The sequence below is a fragment of the Rhododendron vialii genome, chromosome 3a (assembly GCF_030253575.1).
Source record: "Rhododendron vialii isolate Sample 1 chromosome 3a, ASM3025357v1".
In the NCBI taxonomy this organism is placed as follows: Eukaryota; Viridiplantae; Streptophyta; class Magnoliopsida; order Ericales; family Ericaceae; genus Rhododendron; species Rhododendron vialii.
The window spans coordinates 25720777-25741085 of record NC_080559.1 but is presented as its reverse complement, the minus strand read 5'-3'; the positions used below and the strand labels follow the sequence as shown (position 1 = coordinate 25741085).

Sequence of the window (20309 nt, the reverse complement as noted above, 5' to 3'; positions counted from 1 at the left end):
TCCCAACTGTGTGGTTATTTTTTTTAAAACTGACCCTTCCCAACTATGTTGACACCCGTATTTTAGTGTGCAACCGAGATACCGCAAAACAATGACTCCATCCAGCAAAATATTGAATGAAGCTGAAACACCCAAAACCATACGGGGAAATATATACAAAGGATTAGTTTGGTCTATCTACAGAACTTTGTTCCACTGGATCATCATAATTCCTGGTTTAATTAATTACTACCTCTTTTAATTGGATATCAGAATCTGTTTATCTACCAAGTACCAAGCTGGATTATGCAAATCGGATTACAGCCAAACTTTTAGAACTTTAGATAATAAAAATAATAATTAAGATTTTTAACACTGGAAGGTATTTAAAGTTTATGGAATTGGCTTCACAGGCCACGTACAGCAGCACCTGTGAAACCTGTGGCAAAATGGGTATGGACAACTATTTTTATTTTTATTTTTTAATTATGTGTCCGGACCGATTAATTATCATAGAGTTTTCTAATTAAAGGACCGATTAACATTTGATCACATCAAATTTTTTGTTGTTGGGACCACTGCTACTTTTTGCCCCTAATGAAGTTTAACCTTGTTCGGCTAAAAAGGCCATTGTAGATTATTTTTTGTCCTTATTTGAAATTTTTTTTACGTTTGTTATTTTTTTGTGAATTATTGTTTCGTCTCAAAAAAATTATGACCGAAATTCAATTTTTTGAATAAAGACAAAAATAAACCAATTTTTTCATCTTTATTAAAAAAAAGAAGAAGTTTTGATCGTAATATTTTATTTTTTAAATTCCTTTCGTCATGACAAAACAATTATCCTCAAAAAATTGACCAAAAACTAATAAATGGAATTTTTTTTTAAATAAGGATAAAAAATAATCCAGAATGGATTATTTAGCCGAAGAAGGTAATGAATTATGAAAAGGATGTGTAAACTCTATGATCCCCATAAGCTTGATTGCTCGTACAGTTGCAATATGGCAGATTCATCGTAGGTTTCACATTAGTGATCCGTAACATTCATTTCTTGAGCCCATTTAAAACTTGTTTATTTAAATAATTAGGCCAATCGAAAATGAAGAGTAAATATGTCGAACCATCATTTTGTCGATGGAAAAAAGTATTTCAATGAAGCGTCTATTGATATCCGATCAAGTCGATATTTTGGAGGCATAAAATTATCATTACCATCCATAATATGAACGATTTGAATTGTCAAGATAGGATCATGGCAATGCACAACCCAATCGTCCCAAAAAGGTAATTAAGATGAGTGTAAAATGGCAATAAGAAAAATAACACATAAAACTATAGTACGCTTTGAGAATTGACCGTCCCAAAGTGTTTCTATGGTCCAAACTTGTCACTATCTCACCGGCAAGATATTCACAATTCCAATAGTAAGATACTAACAAGAGAAAAACTTCTTTACGGAAGCTCTGCAAAGAAGGTTTTTACGGAAGTGAACAATCTCACCCGTCCAAAAGTATTTTGGGCGGTTCAGATTTTAAATAAATTATTAAATTATTCGTGCGAATAATTTATTTAAAATTTGGACCGTCGATTACCGAGACAAACGGCGAGATGGGGTGGCGCAGAAACCTTTTTTCACGGAGCCTTTGTGAAAAAGACAACTTCTACTAACAAATCTGAATCGAGATATCCAACCAAAATCCTCTGCAATCCAACTTGGTAGAATCCGGATCCAGCCATAATTAATGACACTCAAATCTGTGTGCAATATATACTTTCCAAGATCAATATAGACTTTCCAAGATCAGACGGTAAAGATTTAAATGGGCTCACATTAGGAAGCTAAAAGCTTTTTGGGTAGTTTCCAAAAATAATACTACAGATAAGCAAATAATCCCCCAATCTCGGTTTTCAAAATGCCTGACACATACCTTCGGAGGAATTGTGGTCGCGAAAAACATTCAAGGGCTCTCTCTCTCTCTCTCTCTCTCTCTCTCCGTCTATATAAAAGGGATAATGCTATTCGAGATTCCTTTACATACATACAAAAAAACTCTCATCAGAGAGGCGGTATACTAGTAATTGTTGTGATCCGTGGTTCTGCTTATATATAGAGGGGGGAGAGAGAGACAGACAGACAGACAGACAGACAGGAGAGAGAGGCAAGAAGATGGTGAAGGAATCGGCGAGAAAGTGTTCTCATTGTGGGAACAACGGGCATAACTCGAGGACATGTTGCAATGGAAAAAGTGGGGTGTGCGTGAAGCTTTTCGGTGTCAACATTTTGGCCGAGAGAAAAGGAGAGGATTCCATGAGGAAGTGCAAGAGCATGGGGAATATTGTTGCATGTCATGGAGAAATCGTCGCCGCCGATGATGATGGGTATTCGTCCGATGGCCCCGTTCATTCCAGGAGAGCCCATGAAAGGAAGAAGGGTAAGAAACCATCGATTTCATGTTTATGTTTTTCTGGGTTATTTTTTTTTCTTCTGTATATATGTATCTGAATCAATGGTTTTGGGTCTTGTTATGATCTGGGTTTCTCTGATTTCACCTTTTGGATTATAGTTGTAAGAATTTTCTTGCTATCTGTTCTATGTGATGTTGATTTCCTTCAATTTGGTGTTTCTCCAGATTGCTTCTGATTCTTGTTGTATTCTTGTTAACTTTTTCTTTATTCTATCTAATTCAGTTGACAATTGGAAGGACAAAGGGATGATTGTTTATGATTAATGCAGATCATATCTGTTGACGATGTGTTTTGTAATTGATATTCAATTTTTGTTTCTATGCCTCTTGCTTTTTGCCCTTTCTTGCAAACTTAACATGTTCATAGTTATTCTGCTGATTATTGTATGCTAACAAGGACTTACCCAATGCCCTGCCAAAAAATTGCTTCCCAAAGACGTATATATTCTTCGCCCTGAGGGCATTTTGACTGATAAAAAAAAAAAGAAAAAAGGACGTATATATTCTTCAGAAGAATGAAAAGTGGAGGCTGTTGTGGAAAAATTTAAGGAAAAGGAAAGAAAAATAAGATAATCAAGGAGGAAGCTGAATTTGGAATTTAGATTCCTCCTTTTCCCTCTTATCTTAGTATATCCCACACAATCATGATCCAAACACGCCCTAAAGCTCATCAAACTCTGGAGGGTGAATTTCTAGTTATGACTTTCACTTGTTCTATGCAAGACTTTATGTGGGTTGTGGGAAATCCTTGAATTAATTATGTGCTCTCCTTTTCTTTCATCAGGGGTCCCATGGACTGAGGATGAGCACCGAGCATTCCTTGCTGGATTGGAGAGGCTCGGAAAAGGAGATTGGAGGGGAATTTCAAAGAATCATGTGCGGTCAAGGACTCCAACTCAGGTGGCTAGCCATGCCCAGAAGTATTTTATCCGGCTAACTTCAGGTGACAGGAAGAAACAGAAACGCCGGTCAAGCCTCTTTGACATGTCTGTTAAACAGCCTGGAACTCATGACTCTCCTCCTCCCCAAGTACCCCCAGACAGAACTACTGAAATCCTGCCTCAGGTGATTTAGTTGCACAACTTGCTCCAAACAAATCAAACTCGTTTCTTTTCTTTTTCACTGATGATGTGAGAATTGGTTGTAATGATGTCTTGTGCTCTGTATTAGGGTGATGATTCTCCTGTTGCTGCTAATTTGAACCACCTTGGCCACAGCAAAACACAGGTGGTTGCAAATTTGAACTTCCAATGCACTTAAAATTGTATGGAATTGATAATGGATGACTAGTTAGTGACTAACTGGCCCATTATCTTTACAGGCAATTGGTACCTCCGCAGAGGTTGCAAGACCGTTGGAAGTGACCCCGGTTGTACCCATAGCTGCGAGTTATGGTGTTCCTGATTTCCGTCAAATGCCATACATGCCCATGGTAAGATGGTCCATATGACTGCCTGATTACATAGAAGTACAAGTTTTAGGGGTGGACACAGTGTTTGGGCGTGTCATCTGAGGGTGTCGGAAAATCCTTAACCCTATCACAACTTGTGTTTACTAGTAGTATCATATGTTTACACAGTAACAGAACCTGTCAACAACGTCGTCAATCCTAGTATGACACTTGTTGACATGATTAATAAAATATTTATCCAATTCAACAGCACATAAGGATTTGTTATCCTTTATCCAATGACAGTTATTTTTACAGATAATATAGGAATATACAAACGTGTATTACATATGAGCCAGGATTAGTGTTAAACGGGAACATATTATTGATTAGTGTTGTGTCAAGTACAGGATACACGATTCGAAAATAGCCAACATGCGTCATTTTCATTTTCATGTACTTTGAAACTACACCCTAATTCGTATATGGTTTGACAGTTTGAGTCCTGTCAAGAATCCCCACCCAAAATTAGTTCAGCCTATATTGAATTTTTGACATTCGACATTCTTTATGCATTTTAAGGTCGTTAAACAATCAATCACAGAAAAAACCCAAGTACATAAGTCAATACATATTCTTCCATTGCATAGCCAGAATTAGTACATTGATTCTCTCTTATTTATGCAGGTGGGAGTCCCGAGCATCGGGCAGAATTTCCCCGGAGCCACTGATATTCCGACCGTGTCCTTCGTTCCCGTTATGAATATCCCTAACCATGGCTATTTCTACATGCCTAATAGCTATGGAAACTATGCTACTTGTGCACCTTATATGTCTCAGCAGCTCTTACATGGACCATCTCAAGCTGGACCCCTGAACTTCAGTGGCTAAGATAGGCAGTCTGGAGTGTCACATTTGGAGTGGTTTGAATCTCAATCAGTTATAATTAGCTATCTATGACCTCCTCATATTAATATGGGAAGGTAGATATTGAAATTGGATTGAGGAAATTTCATTTTTGCCGAATAAGATCACCCCGGCCATTCTTTTGCTTGTTTTATTTCGGTTTTGACTTGCTGTATTGGCTCATGAACTCCATTTAGTTATTCCATCCTTATTTTGTACTACTACTATATCCCCGTAAAGTTTGGCCTGTTTTTTTGCTAAACAACCAAATCTGTTGTAACAAATTGACAACGTGTTCATCTCGTCGTGACCTATCTTGTTGTCTGTCTAAATGAGGAGACTTGAGCACCTCATGCCAGTTAGAATAAATGAGGAGACTTGAGCACCTCATGCCAGTTAGAAACAATAAGTCTAGGAGCACAATTGTGTTCACCTTGTTTTCAGTTTTATCTTTTTGTTTGGCACATTGCTTACGGACACTACACACAATTAGGAGCATATTTCCAAATGATAGCCAAACTGTTGCATTCCCCAGGTTACGCCACAAGTCTTGAATAAATGGGAATAATGTATGGAATGATCATTCTCATGTCTGTTTGGCTCAGCAAACAAATGAAAGAATGTACAAAACCAATGGGATAATCGTTCACCGACTTCAGTATGGTCAGTCCATTGCGACCGAGAAATTGACCATTTTCATTCCTGCAAATCAACTTCTTACGAGAGAGCAGTTCTGATAAATACAGTATGTGCACTACTAGAGGAATTGGGAATTCAGCATGATTATATATAATTAATCATTGACTTAATCCATGTTTCTACTATAGGAATGCCCAAAAGTATTCACAACTTTTCCTCCAGAATCCAGATATTTCCCTCCAAACAGACTCAGTTACTAAAAAGCTTCGCCCTTTCTAGACAATCGACATGAGGATAGAAGCAAAAAATAAGGTACCGATGGGTAAAGCAACCGTGTACGAAGCTGTTCAAAGATGAAATAGACACAGCGAATTGGAATTCTGTGATATTTTACATACAAAACAGAGAAACAGAAAAAAAAAAAAAACAGCCTTTTTTGGAGGTTGGTCTTCATGATAAAAGTTGAGCAACGAAGAGGGAGGTTGGTCTTCTACGATAAAAGTGAGCAATGAAGAAATAACTTGCATGTCCTCGAAAGGAGACAGAACCGACTAAGAAGAGCAGCAACCTGACTTCTGGCCAACAGGTTGCCCTCGTATCTGCACCGTAGGTGGCCTTGCATTGTTCATAGCTGGTTGACTTGCCATCCTACGAGAAGTTGACGGAATAATTAAGACCACAATTGTAACATATAACATTGACAAGAAACTTATGGGTTTTAAGATAATCAACTACAATGTCAAATGATTTTGGAGGTTTGTCTTAGCTAGAAATTCCTCCGAATGAACAATGAAAAAAGGAAGAACAAAAGTTCTCTCCATGAAGGGGGAGATTTTAGGCAAATACTGCAAATTCAACAATTGTGGCAAATACTTCAAGAAGTTTGGGCCTTCTTGTGAATATGATTGCACATACCATTTTAGTTCTAGACCAATAGAACCGCGTATTCGGCCCTGTTTGGTAACACAATTGTCAGAATCTTTGCCCATTCTTGGGAACATAGAAAACTTGTGTTTGGAATTTTTGGAAAAGTGGAAAACACAAAAAGTTGTTTTCTTCACCTTATTTAGTAAGTAGCCTATGTTTGACATAACATCAAAAAACATGTTTTCATATTCTGGAAAACCATTTCTGCATCAAAATGGGTATGATATGAAAAAAGATCTGTGTTTCTGTCGTCAAAATCAGTTTTTGAGCAGTGTTCTGCAAGAGTGATTCTGAAAACTGCAATAAACAAGGGACTTGGGCAACCAAGTACAAGTACTATAAAATGGACATGAAAATGGAGGGGAGCTTAAATCCAGATAATGAAGAAAGTACCTGTTCTTAATGTCAGCAGCCATGGCCATGAATGCCTGTTCCACATTAGTAGAATCTTTTGCACTTGTTTCCATGAATGGAATGCCAATTTCATCTGCAAATGCCTGTCAACAACAGAGAAGCACAACCCTGATTTGATTAAGGAATGTGTTTATTCGCCAGAAATTACGAAGTAGTAAAAAGAAAAGCAAGGATATCGGGTTTGTACCTTGGCTTCTTCATAGGACACAGCTCTTTTAGAAGTGAGGTCACATTTATTTCCAACTAGAACTTTGTTCACATTCTCGCTGGCATATCGATCAATTTCACTCAACCATTGTTTAACATTGTTGAAACTCTCCTGGTCTGTTATATCGTAAACTATCTGCACGAAATGCCAAATTACATAACAAAAGGAAGTGCAAAAAAATACAGGAAGAAAGAAAATCAGTAGGGGCAAGTCAAAAAATAACTTACTATAATGCCATGTGCCCCGCGGTAGTAACTGCTAGTAATTGTCCTGAAGCGCTCCTGCCCAGCCGTATCCCACTGCATGCCCGCAAAAGAAAAAGAAAAGGAGAATAGGAGGGGATTATGTACAAATCCAAGAACCACAACGAACATGATATAACGGGCTAAGTAAATACTAGGGACTATGGCACAGAATCATCTCGTCATCCAATAAAAATACTGCTAGCGGGAATAACACCCAATACACTTTGTACATACTCATTTCCCATCTGCTCAGAGATGTTTGGCATGAAAGGCTTAGAATGATGTAACAGTCGCTACTACGGAATAACGGGATCCAAAGTATTGGAATAACCATATAAACTACTGAGTAATGATCTTCCTACTCTGAGTAAGGTGAAAGAATCTTGGCCAGTTAACCATTACCTTTTAAGATCTTGAACCAAAAGTATTTGCTCACTGCATCATACAGTTCCAAACTTCCAATACAATGGCAAAAGTATATTTTAGAGGAGATTAAATATCTTACAATTTGAAGTTTAATGGTCTTTCCATCTTGCTCCACAGTGCGTATTTTCTATGACGGGAAAATAAACATTGTTAGAGCTATTCATTATGTCTAGTTGACACTCACAAAAATAAACCCATTGATAACAAATGCTTACAAAGTCGACACCAATTGTGCTAATGTAACTGTCCACGTAAGAATCATCCTGCACCAAAGACATAAAGGTAGCAGTTAGTCTACACAGGATTCAACTCCCATGAACCAAGAAAGTTACAAGCAACTTCAGTATCTAGTGCACAATCAGAATTCATATTCAGCCACGGCCCCTGCTTCTTCGGATGGAACTCCCAATACCTCATTCATTAATCAAAAAATCCAGCACACTGCATTACCAACTGCCCAATAGGCAATAACCCACTCATCCAAAACAAAATGCAAGAATTTTCCATGTCGACATAAATGGTTCAATATCTGTGTTGGAGTGAGAGGTAATCACATTGTATTTAAAAGCAGCAAGGTTGTCAAATCGTGAGTCAAATCGAGAATCAATATGGTTCTTTTCCAAATCATGAATCTCTCCGATTCGGTCATGATCTCTATAATGCTTGGAAACCTATGTTTATAGATTCGGGTAACAAAAATATACACTACAAATGCAAGTTTTAGGGCTAAATCAATAAAAATTTCTTCTAAATGATGATTTGATGATAATGTGGAGTATTAGGTAAGTTGCTTCTATTGCAACTACCAAGAAATGATGATTCATGAATCCTACTTGTGGTTGTTTTTATAAAAAAGAGTTAAAAGTACAAACAAACCCTTAGAAGGTCTATTGGGTAGTTGTATTCCCTTTATCTTTCTCATTTTCGATTCACTCTTGTAATAAATCTCCTTTTTCTTATTACCTAAAATACATAAGGAGAAACATAGACAAAAGATAGCATATAACAATACGAAAGACCTTAAAAAAAATACTAGTTTGAACCCTTTTCCAACAACAAAAAAGCAAAACTAGAGTAAAAAATGAATTTCGAAAATTCTAAGTGAATCGTTTGATTCACTGATTCGATTCACCGAGTCTCCAATTCGGATCACAGATTCACTTACGATTCGCAGCTGTTTCCGATTCAGGCAGCCTATTCTTATTGATATTACCCACCGAATCGTATGATACAAATCGTGAATCGTACAATTCTAACAACCATGAAAACCAGGGTATTGAACAGATAAACTTGTACCATGATTTAGTTATATACATCCACATTTCTCACATATGAAGAAGCTAGTATACCGTAAGCATATACACAACCAACGGAACTTCCTATACCATGTAGTTAATCTCACTAAGAAAAATTCTACAAACTCAATGTATATAACTTTAGAAGTGACAACGGCCAACTCACAACTTAATGCAGTACATAACCCTCGTACACTTTTCATCTAATGACGCAAAAGCGATAAAGAAATGAGAAGTTAACAATGATATGGTGCCAACTGGATGTAATAGCAAAGTCCCACTGATGGTATAATTTCGAATTTTTCTCTTACTGGCAATGCGACCGGACTAGATATAAGAAAAACAAAGAAACAAGCAATCATGCATGCACAGATTTTACAATCGGCTCGCGTTCAAAGATGCATCTTGGTGATCACACACAGTGTCATCAAAGGAATTGTTGAGTTTACAATTTTATTATGGCAATCAGATTCTTAAGACGGGTTTTGATAGGAATGTTTCCAACAGTTAAGAGCATCTCCAAGGTAAGAAGCAAAATTTTATATCAAATACATACTTTGGTGACCCATGTGGCAAGTTAAAGAGTTATGCACTTCAAGGGACTCTTAGAATTTAATTTTTTATCACTTTTTTTTTTTACTCTAAAGGACTCACTTTGCTTAAGAAATCGACAATTCATCAATAATAAGCATTATAAATCTGGTGAGATGGCGATTTGAAGAGTGCATTCTCTCTTCCATGTTGAAGAGAAAGGGAGCTACACCAAAATAATATGGCAAGTTTGATTACTCCCTTGGAGAGAGTTTTGCTTATGTGGCTCTTCAGATGTATTTTGGTTTTGGTTTTGCTACCACACTTGGAGATGCTCCTAAGTAATTAACAGAAAAAGAAAAAGGTAAAAAGCCAAAAGGAGGAGGGTAAATATAACTAGTGAATGCTGCTTAACATGTTGGACTGTTCATTTGCTAAACCTAACCCAAACCTAATCAGTTTACAAAGCAGGGACCACAAAATGCAGAAGCAGGTATGCAGATGCACAAGAGAGGGAGAGAGCAGCAAAAGGAACATATCCAGCTAAATTGAGAGGGGATATCTAAGTAATGGGGCTTCCCCCAACTGGTGCAGCAATCCAATGAGATGCTGTAACTTAGAAAAGTAGGAAACATTTAACAAGCATGCAATGGAGACCGTAAATATTCTACTTCATCAAAATGAAGTAGGAGAGCTTAAAGGCAATCCAATGCCCTTACAGCAAATCTCAGAAGAAGACATGATTTTCCAACTCCAGAATCTCCAATCAGCAAGAGTTTGAACAAGTAGTCACTGCAAAAGACAATGTATAACAATACTCAGCTGAAAAATTAGAAATATTTGGGCAAGGAAAATACAACTTCTACCTTCCAAGGAATAAAATAAAATTGCTGCCTATTTAAGAGTATATCAAACATCAAACTATTCTTCCCCTTGAACACCTTTGTCGTTGGAATCATATCTTGTAGGTAAAATCTAGACGTGATACTTAACTCAAAAATACAACAAAGTCCGATAAACCTGTCAAATGCTGCTAGTGAACTACCCCGTAACAATTTTTTTTTTTATAACGAAAGTCAAACACCACTCCATTCACAATCATTTTTTATTTTTTTGATAACTCAGGTGTCCGGGCAAGCATATGCGCACCTCAACTAATTCAGAGGATCAATCCCACGATTCCCACTGTCCACTAGGTGGGGGGGCAACTCCCTTTACCATCATTTACTTAACCACCAGTTGATTTCCTTCTTTAATCCTGTTCCTTTTGTTGGGCATGGCATTATATTGGGTAGCCATTAGTTAAACATGCATCAAAAGCAGTTCACCACAAAAATTGCAGCTTTACTGGCATTTCTCTCCTCTCATAACATGGCGGTACACACAGAAGAACGCCATCATAGCAACACTTCATCACAATCCGCCACAAATTCCACAAACCCCATTTTGGCAGAATGATGATTCATGATTTACAACACTTAAAAATCCTCTCTTGCATTAGACAAATACAGTTTCTTCTTTTCCCAAATATCCAGGGAGAGGATAACTCGCAGTGAACAAGAATTACAATACATTTAGCAGTGTTTTAAAACAAGGAAATAATCGGCGATTAATCGCTGGTTGGGCCTATCCGATTAGGTTCGACTAACGATTAGTCGCCGATTACTAATTAATATGCACCGATTAATCACCGATTCGCTCGAAAGGGGCCGGAAGCCCAACTAGGGAGTAGCGACTTTTAGAACATTGACATTTAGTCATTGACGATTTCAACTACCACCATCACGTAAAACCCATTTAATCACTTCCCTTAGCTCTTTACTCACTAGTCACTACCTTTCTTCTAAATTCCGGGTACAGTTTTATGACAGGTGAAAACTATTCCGCATATTCCAACTGGGAAAAAAGATTTAACCTCAAGACCAAAATCAAATATACAATCAATATGAACAACGTCATAAAAGTCTATGTAAAACCAATCAGGTCAACAACTCAGATATTCACAGCATAAAACGCATATACGATCAACTAGAGCAAAAAAAAACTCAGATCTAATATAATCTGAACCTGAACTAGCCCTAAACTAACCGAGAGGAACAAAAGAAAAATCGACCGATTGAGTGCAAGAATTTTTCGAACAAAAAGGCATCGATCGGATACTCACTATTCGGGATTCATGACTGGTTTGATGGGGAAGGATTGTAGTCTGGGTATCCGGAATTCGGACGGATAATCTTGATCGACACCGACAAACCGGGGATAGCCGAGCAGAGAAAGGGAGGGATTATTCGGATTCCTTGAAGCAATAGATCGATCGCGATCTATTCGGCACGTTATAATGTGCACACGTTGGGTGGGCATTCCAATAGAACCAAAAAAATAATGTTAAAAATAATTTTTTTTTCTGATAAAAAAAATGTTAATTGAAGATGTGTGGCCTCTGATATGTTTATAATTCTGTAATAAAAAAAATCACCAATCAAAATGGTAAAAGTGATTTTTGTATTTTTAGAGTAAATGATGATACAAACGCAACTTTAAAACGCAACTCAAACTGCAGCTGCATTCAAGGCCGTTGGATGTGTATGAGTTCCCCATACATCTAATGTGATTGCGGGCACAGTTGTGACTGGAATTGTGGCCGAAGGATGCGTTACTAGATTTCCACTTTTTTGATATTGCCAATGGAGAAAAGGTGGATATTAGCCCCGTTTGCTAACACTTATAATCTAACTTATTTCAGCTTATTTGCTTTAAAGAGTTTTTTTTTTTTTTGAACGGCAATGAAGAGTATTTGTTACCAGTTACGAATATTCATTTATTTAGCTTTTCTGGATTATTTCAACCAAAAAAGCTAGATTATTTTAAACTCTAATTTGAAGGGTTTTTTTATTTTATTTTATTGTTAGAACATAAATGAAAAAAGAATCATAAAGTGCTATTTGATATCTTATTCAAGCAAACAACCAAACAGGTTATACTACGCAAGCTCTGAAGCTGCTGGATTTTCAGTGTCAATAAGAAGCTATTGGATTTTCAGTGTCTCTATGAAGCCCTTCCCCTCAGCAAGATCATTTTTCGCGAGGAAATTCAGAAAATCTCTGAAGCTGCTCTCTTTATATCCCTTCGGATGCTCTTCATCCACAAGCTCTTCAGCAGTCTCCATTTTCTCATCCATGCCCAAGCTATGGAGACTGGCAATAGAAATTCTAGTCCTCTCTTTATGAAGGGTAGCCCTATGTACCACACTTTTGTACCTCCCATTGCTTAGCACCTCAACATGGTCACCCACATGGACGTGTAGGGTACCCTTAAGCTCTGGGACTGCCCTCCATTTTCCATCCTTGGTGTCCAAGATTTCTAGGCTGGTTGTGCTCTGAAGGAGGATTGTTAAGCAACCGTAGTCCGAGTGAGACGGAAGTCCTAGTGCAAGGCCCGGTTGGGGGCACGGCGGGTAGCAGTTGACGGCCATGACCTGCATTCCTTCCTCCATTTTGTTGCTGAGGTATTTGGCACCGATTCCAAGGCTCTCTGTTATGGCTCCCGTAATTTCCAAGGCTAATTTCCTCACTTCCGCAGCATATCTTCCCATTTGTTCCCTGGCAATCGTAAACATTACAAATAGTTGTGTTAAAGATCTACGACTACCATACGAGGCCGCTAAGTCAGTCTGTTTTGATATCATTTGGAGGTCAAGGAAGGAAAAAGACATACACTTTCTTGCTAAATGATCAATCGTTACAAAAAAATTCATAACACATACTGTCGTTTTTCAAAAACTGTTTTCAGGAACTTTATGAAAATAAAAGAATTTTCGGGTAAAGTATTTCAATCGTAAACATACAGCAGAAGAGTGTTGGCCGTGACTTAACCAAAAAATGACTGGAACCGAAATATGTACCTATAAGCTGGTGGGTTCTCAGGCCATGACATAACCCAGTCTTCCAAGGGATACGCGTAATGTTTAAGAAATACTCGCCAAAACTGAATCTTATCGACTCCATCCTTCAAGCTTGTCCCGTACCTAACCGGCTTATGCACATCATTCGACATGAACTTTGACTTCTCCTCCGTGGGCAAGCGGAAAAAATCGAAGGCCGAAGAAAGAGCTCCATCCAGCACAAATTGATCAATTCCATGATTTGTAATCTGCAAGTCAAAAGCAAAAGCTACTAAAACTGTTACCTCCACTTGATGCCATCACTGTATTTTGGATAAAAAAAAAGAAAGAACAATATAGAAGCGGAAAGGGTTTGCTCATACTTATCTGGCACTTAACTTGAAAAAATCCATAGCGGCGACAAGCATTTCCTATGTCATTAACGGTTACAGACCGCCGCGAGGAGCTATCTCGAAACCCAACTAAGTCAATAACCGGTACGTCTGCGGTTTCCGGATTCAAACTAGGCCTATGGGAGGTCGGAATCACATAGCATTCCGGTACGTGCGTTGACAACCCCGTCTCTTGGGCAGTTTCTCCCATTGGAAAGGAGCTCGAGCACTCATCACCCTCCATGTGAAAAACCAAAACCAAAACCAAAAACAAGTTAAAGTTTCAAAGTAGGCAGTTTTCGGTACTTATATAAAGAAGCTGCGGAGTGCGGCCGGAATAGTGTTAGCTAGTGGTCAGAAGTTTCATGGGTATGATTCATATGAAGACCATAGTAATTTTGGGCATGCGAAGCTTTGAAAATGAAATTGTCGGATTTGGCTCTGTTCCCGCGGCCCTATCAAAAGGAACTGATGATGCAACAAATGCGTCACTTGTGGGCTGAAGCGTGGCCAATTCGAAACTGCACATAATACATGCAGTGGACCCAATGGCGGAGCCAGAATTTTAACTCCGGGTAGGCTGGCTTAGACGCTTAGTGAACATATAATTTTTATCGGAACGTATATCTATTATATCATAAGATTTTTGCTTTCCAATTTCTTACATTTGTACATTAAAATGATTCTTTAAGTTACATCAACTATCATTTGCTTATTTTTTATTTATGAAAGAAATTGATAAATGAGAAGGTAAAATAACTGATTTTTTTTATCAAATCGAACCAAAATTATTGAGATCATAAGAGTTATACACGAATAATTTTCAACTATCATAGTATACCAAAATTATTATTATTATTATTATTATTATGAAAGAAATTGAGAATGTAAAATAACTAATTTTTTATCAAATTAAATCAAAATTATTGAGATTATAAGTAGTTATACACGAATAATTTTCAATAATATTCAAAATCAGGTATATGCAAAATAAAAATTTTAAAACTCAAACTCTCGAAGAGCTAGGGCCAAGAGGCAGGTCCTCTCAACCTTAACATAGCTCCGCCCCTGAACCTGATAAGAAAAGTAGCAACTTTTCGGGACTTGCAAGTTGCAACCAAAAACCGGAGTCTTCCTTCGAAGGGCTTGCAGTGGTTTCACCATCCACTGCCACGTGTGGTGTATGACGAAATCATCTCATACTATAAGTGGCCACTTGTTCACCCAGCATGCCCAATGGTATGAATGTACTTTAATCTTTATCAATCCCAAAAGGGGATTGCGTGACCCAGTCACCCGGCCAAGGGATTGCCACTACTCAGTCTGAGCCAGCCAAACGGCATATCTAGGATTTCAGTTCAGTGTTGACAAAATCGTGAATGAAATTTTTGCAATGCAAAATCTTATTTTAAACACAGATTTTTACTTAATTAAAAATAAATTGAGCTTGATTTGTTTTGTTTTCATATACTATCTATTTAAAGTAGATTTTCACTTAGTACATTGACTATACACGAATGACCCAGTGCAACAATAACGAAGGAAAATTAAATTATATTTATAGAATACAAAATTTTAGTGTAATTTTTTTGAACCCCTCAAACTAGTAAAGCTGCCCATGCTTACGTTATATGATTGGAGCAAAGATTTAAATGTATTCGTCGTAAAAATATGGGAAATAAGATAGTATTTGTTATTCACGGGAAAGAATAATAGTACTTCACCTTTTACTTTTGTTTTCTTGCACCGCTTTAAGTTAAGTTCTCAAATAGTCAAATTTATTTGGGCTGAGCTTGTTTTGTTTTGTTGAGCTATAACATTTCGTGTAGTGTAGCCACCCCTTGGTCTGGGCAGTACCTAGTGGGTCCAAATGACAAGTTTATCCACATTGCTAACAAAGAGCGTAGGAAGTGGATCTTCTCCGGTACAAGTTTTGAACCGGAGCAGATAGTCAAAATCTGGACCGTCCAATATTGCAATCAGTGATTCTGATCTGCTCAGAGACTATTTGCATCACGAGAAGTTTGTGAGTAGATTTGAACCATTGATTTTTCCAATGTGCGGTCCATATTAGAACTGTTTCATCCAATCCTAAACTTGGACTGAAAAAGATTTGATCCCAAAAGTGTATTTGATGAGTACATATTACTACTTGATAAGAGCATCCTCATTATAATAAGTAAATGTGTGTGGATAAATAAATTTAACAATAATGCTTAAAAAACACCCTATATTGTAATAAGCAAAATTATAAATATTTTAGCAAATAATCAAATTCCACACATTTCATGATTAAACTTAACAACTTTTATTAATAACCAAAACTCAACAACCAAACTCAAAAATACTCTACATTGGAATCGTCTTATCGAGACGAATAATTTGGTGTGGTCGGATGCGTGATTGGAATTCGTTTGCGATTGGACAGATGTGCATTGTGTATTATAGGGTTTTTTTGTTAGGTGTGCAAAAATAACCAATGTGGAGGTAGATGTTATTAAATTTAAGTATGAACTAAATGGATAATCAAATACTGACGTGACACATTTTAATTATTGGTTTTGATTATTACCATTGCAGATGCTCTAAGAACTACAAAATAACAAGATATAGTTCTTTCTCCCCTCTTGGGCTCTGCTATGCCATGAGGCACAGTTCCCCCTACCCGCACCCCAAACGGTACCGTTTTAGGAGGAAAAAAAATCCAAGGCTTCCTATTTGTAATCCTATGGAGTAGAAACGTAATTATAAAGAGCCTTAGAGATAAAATTTAATTATGTCTCTTTAGAATAATATGATCAGAATAATAAGATCTTCACACTAGTTCAAACGGATTGAAAATTGGAGCAGTTATGTATTTTTAATATATAAATAGTCTAAAAAAAATTAAGTGCTTCAATTTTAATCCATTTGAACAAGTACAAATATCTTATTATTTTAAACATATTATTCTAAATGATCATAATTAACTTTTGTATCTAGAACTCTCATAATTAAGTATCTACTCTTTATTTAGGATCCTATGGAGCAGAAATATGATTATTAGAGCCTTAAAAACAAAAGTTAATTATGTCTTTTTAGAATAATATGTTCAGAATAATAAGATTTTTGCACTTGTTCAAACGGATTAAAAATTAGAGCATTTAATTTTTTAAACTGTTTATGTATTTTTTACTGTTTATATATTAAAAATACAGTTAAAAAATTAACTGCTCTAATTTTCAATCCGTTTGAACCAGTGTGAAGATTTTATTATTCTGATCATATTATTCTAAAGAGACATAATTAAATTTTATCTCTAGGGCTCTTATAATCACGTTTCTGCTCCATATGATTGCAAATAGGATGCCTTTTGATTGTTTTCCTCCAAAACGGTACCGTTTAGGGTGTGGGTAGGGGGTACTGTGCCTCATGGCACAGAAGAGCCCCTGGGTTCTCTACAAGATGCCAGACTTTGCAATAATGTAATTGATACTCCATCCGTCCGTGTTTGTTAGTTCCTTTTGAGAATTTGTGTCATTTTCAATTGTTCATATCTTTCAATATGTGATAAACACCCAATAATGTATATTCTTGGTACTTAAGTCCATAGTTTTATTGTACTTATGTTTATAAAGTTAGTATTTTCTTTGATACTGCGCGTAAGTATGTTGATTTGGTTTTGTAGGTAAATTGACAAATAAAGCGCAGTTTTTAAACTTGGAGCAATTGTGGAGGTTTCCAAGAGCTAGAGCGTTCAAGAATTAAGTCGACAAGAGCTGTCGGGTGGCCAAGACCATTGGAAATCAAGACGTAGGCCGAAAGCTGAAGAACCAAAGATTTCAAAGGCAGTATCGATACAAGCTTTTGCTGTATCGATACCCGTTTGCAAGATAGATTCCAGTTGGGTCGTTGCCATTGGGTATCGATACAGTCTTTTGTTGTATCGATACCGAGTTGCTACGGCGGCCTAGTGGAATTAGCTCAAAGCTTCTTGGTATTGATTCTCCACTTCTTTGTATCGATACCGAGGCCTTTGTAATAGATTTCAAGTACTTTTCGAGATATTTTGTGAGAGAAAAAGGGGGCCTATATAAATACCCCATATCTCACAGTCATTAGTACGTTTTCTCAGATCCAGCCTAGATTTCATTTCTTGTTGCCCATTCTTGCTTGTTCTTCATTTGTTCTTAGTTAATTTTGCACTTTTCTACCTTGGATAATCTTAGTTTGTTATTTTCGTCTTCATTAAAGTTGTAGCTGCACACTTGATCTATATATATCTTTAGTTTAATTTGAATTCTGCTGGTTAAATATGTTTTCCATAATTAGCTTTGTTGATTCAATTTCTAGCATGAGTAAGTAGTTAATTAGGTTTGGTCATGAGGTGATTAGCACTCCATGACTTGGATTGATCATGATTTTCTCACAATAAATCTTAATGTTTAGTTGGAAAATCAAGGTAGTTCGTGTTTGTCTATCAAAACTTAGCGGTCTTAACCTCTTTGATCTTGTTTAGGCAAGAGCAAGCTTACTTGCCACGCATGATGCTTGGAGCTATGTCATCCCTTAACGTTTACTAGATGAATACTAGAACTCGCTTGGTGTTTCGACTCCTTTTCTAGTAAAACGGTCTTAATGATAAATCTTTCGGTTTGAGAGATCATTGACGCATATCTGAAACCGAGTAAATCAAGAGAAAAACTTGTTGATCCGAGTTATGGGTGTTGAGATCCCCTAAACCTAGCCGCTTAGTCTAAATAGTTTTAAAACTTAATTTTACTGCACTTTTTCTCCGTTTCAAATTGAACCTAAAGTTGACCGTCTCAAGGCCGCGAATCTTACTTCTACAAATCCAATCAAGCCGTGATGATATTCCCTTGGGTATGATACCTGGTCTTCCGGATTATTATGCTTCTTTCAATGTAGTAGCCCTACGCTTGGGGTGTTATTATTCATATCGAGTAGACGACGAAGCAATATGGACTTCAAAAAATATGCAATATGGATCTTGTTTGATAGATCTTAATTAGTTTTATTATTCTGTGTTCTCAAAATTGTAAAAAATATTATAAATTGAAAGATAAATAATTTAAAAATTGCATGAATTTTCGTAATGGACCAACAAAGGCAGATGGAGGGAGTACTTTTTTTTTAATCATTAAAAACGCCTTAAGGGCATCTCTAGTGGGTGATGTTAACCTATTATTAGGATCAGATTTTACTAACAAAAATCAGGTAGCTAACTTTTGCTTGATTTTTTGCTTCTTGTGGTCGTGCTATGGGCTTGCTAACTTTAATAAAAGTTAACTGCATCATTAACTGTAACAACACAGCTAGCAATACAAAGAGAAGAGAGAGAGAGAGAGAGAGAGAGAGAGAGAGAGAGAAGGGACGGATGAGGAGAGAGAGGGGAGGGGGGGAAGGGATGGGTCCACATGAATACACACACACACCTCTTAACTTACACTACCTTACAACTTTAACTACACCATTATAACACACATTCACTTTTTAAATTTATATACTCTTAACAAACAATAAATGGAACCCACTTTATACATTTTATGTCATATAACACATAATTTTTAACCAAACCACTAAAGATGCTCTAATAGGCTACACAACCACATCGGCTTGGATAACAGAGACAAGAGAAAAAGGGGGCAAAGCCACCCAATTGCAAGGAAGAGATCCCTCAAAAGCTAAAGAAGCTATCGAGTGAGCTAAACTATTGGTTGTACGTACGTTGAACCCATCTCAAAGTGAGCTTGCTAGCTGCCATTAACTCTCAGATGTCCCAAACTAATGGGGCAAAAAACTTTCCAAGGAGGCACAAGCTCAGAAACACTTAAGTGGATTGCCTCCTTGTTTTCAGATTCAACTTCAATTCCGAAGAGACCCATTGCTGCCACCATCATGCAAGCTTCGCGAATAGATACGGCAAAGCTATACATCTAATCCAAAGGAACAATATCAATACGTTGTCGATTTTAGATTAATAACTCAACAACATAAAATGCTTAAAAAAACCCTAAACAAGTTATTTGTTGAACAAAAGTAGAACACAATTTAACTAAACTAGAGTCGAGCACGTGCTGCCTATAGGGCGCCTTGCCCTACAGGATCCCTCGGTCCTCAATATTGATCGTCATATTAGTTAAAATCAATGGTCAATAACTTTTGATAAAAAGTATCACACACACATGATTATGCTTTCGGATTATGATTATAATCATGTGATCACAATTATAAATTTAGTCGCCAATATTATGTTGATATATATTTCTTTTGTACATCAAAATCGCTAACGTCATTAACTACCCTCGTCAGTCGCCGCCATCACATTTTGAAATGATTTTTTTTGCCTCATAGTCTATTATGTTTTGCACTATTTCTATTGAGAACCACTTTAAATCTTCTCTTATGGATCCACCTCACTCGCTTCTACCATATTTGTCATATTCCTTCTTTAGTTTTATCCAATACTATGAATTGGTTGGCACAAGCTGTTCCATAAATAATATTTATTGCCGCCATCATCTCGGCTATCATTTTTTTTGGGGGAACACTAGGTTTTTAATTGTAGTATAGATTAGAAGAAAACAACATTAACTAACCGAAGGAACG

At 36.9% G+C, this 20309-nt stretch overlaps 3 protein-coding genes across 4 annotated transcripts; 1 reads left to right on the top strand and 2 right to left on the bottom strand.

The window, feature by feature from the left end:
• The first annotated feature begins 2006 nt into the window (after window positions 1-2006).
• On the top strand, window positions 2007-4964 carry LOC131320717 (probable transcription factor At5g61620). 2 transcript variants are annotated; one of them, XM_058351519.1, is made up of 5 exons: window positions 2007-2414; window positions 3232-3512; window positions 3618-3677; window positions 3769-3879; window positions 4525-4964. In XM_058351519.1, the coding sequence occupies exons 1-5, from the start codon at window positions 2150-2152 to the stop codon at window positions 4726-4728; spliced, it is 921 nt and encodes a 306-aa protein (XP_058207502.1). In that variant the 5' UTR covers window positions 2007-2149; the 3' UTR covers window positions 4729-4964. The 2 variants fall into 2 exon arrangements, with proteins under 2 accessions (XP_058207502.1, XP_058207503.1); XM_058351520.1 differs by having other exon boundaries at window positions 2011-2414; window positions 3618-3674.
• A 545-nt stretch (window positions 4965-5509) lies between these two features.
• On the bottom strand, window positions 5510-11824 carry LOC131320716 (ras-related protein RABD2a). The gene is made up of 8 exons (XM_058351518.1): window positions 11593-11824; window positions 10148-10220; window positions 7818-7865; window positions 7682-7729; window positions 7159-7230; window positions 6911-7066; window positions 6703-6806; window positions 5510-6030 (listed from the first exon to the last, which is right to left on the bottom strand). The coding sequence occupies exons 1-8, from the start codon at window positions 11787-11789 to the stop codon at window positions 5934-5936; spliced, it is 795 nt and encodes a 264-aa protein (XP_058207501.1). The 5' UTR covers window positions 11790-11824; the 3' UTR covers window positions 5510-5933.
• Window positions 11825-12417: 593 nt separating this feature from the next.
• LOC131320715 (flavanone 3-dioxygenase 3) lies at window positions 12418-13959 on the bottom strand. Its single transcript, XM_058351517.1, has 3 exons — window positions 13708-13959; window positions 13330-13577; window positions 12418-13027 (listed from the first exon to the last, which is right to left on the bottom strand). The coding sequence occupies exons 1-3, from the start codon at window positions 13942-13944 to the stop codon at window positions 12454-12456; spliced, it is 1059 nt and encodes a 352-aa protein (XP_058207500.1). The 5' UTR covers window positions 13945-13959; the 3' UTR covers window positions 12418-12453.
• Window positions 13960-20309: the final 6350 nt, after the last annotated feature.

Bases quoted from the DNA above. Each gene is read 5' to 3' on its own strand.
- LOC131320717 (XM_058351519.1), top strand. From the start codon at position 2,150: ATGGTGAAGGAATCGGCGAGAAAGTGTTCTCATTGTGGGAACAACGGG. The intron at 3,513-3,617 runs GTGATTTAGTTG...GCTCTGTATTAG, and splicing joins CTACTGAAATCCTGCCTCAG to GGTGATGATTCTCCTGTTGC. The intron at 3,880-4,524 runs GTAAGATGGTCC...TTATTTATGCAG, and splicing joins AAATGCCATACATGCCCATG to GTGGGAGTCCCGAGCATCGG.
- LOC131320716 (XM_058351518.1), bottom strand. From the start codon at position 11,789: ATGCCCACCCAACGTGTGCACATTATAACGTGCCGAATAGATCGCGAT. The intron at 7,866-10,147 runs GTAAGGGCATTG...TCTTTGGTGCAG, and splicing joins GTCTTCTTCTGAGATTTGCT to GATGATTCTTACGTGGACAG. The intron at 7,730-7,817 runs GTAAGCATTTGT...TTCCCGTCATAG, and splicing joins GCACAATTGGTGTCGACTTT to AAAATACGCACTGTGGAGCA.
- LOC131320715 (XM_058351517.1), bottom strand. From the start codon at position 13,944: ATGGAGGGTGATGAGTGCTCGAGCTCCTTTCCAATGGGAGAAACTGCC. The intron at 13,578-13,707 runs GTTAAGTGCCAG...TTTGACTTGCAG, and splicing joins GCCGCTATGGATTTTTTCAA to ATTACAAATCATGGAATTGA. The intron at 13,028-13,329 runs GTACATATTTCG...TACGATTGCCAG, and splicing joins GAGAACCCACCAGCTTATAG to GGAACAAATGGGAAGATATG.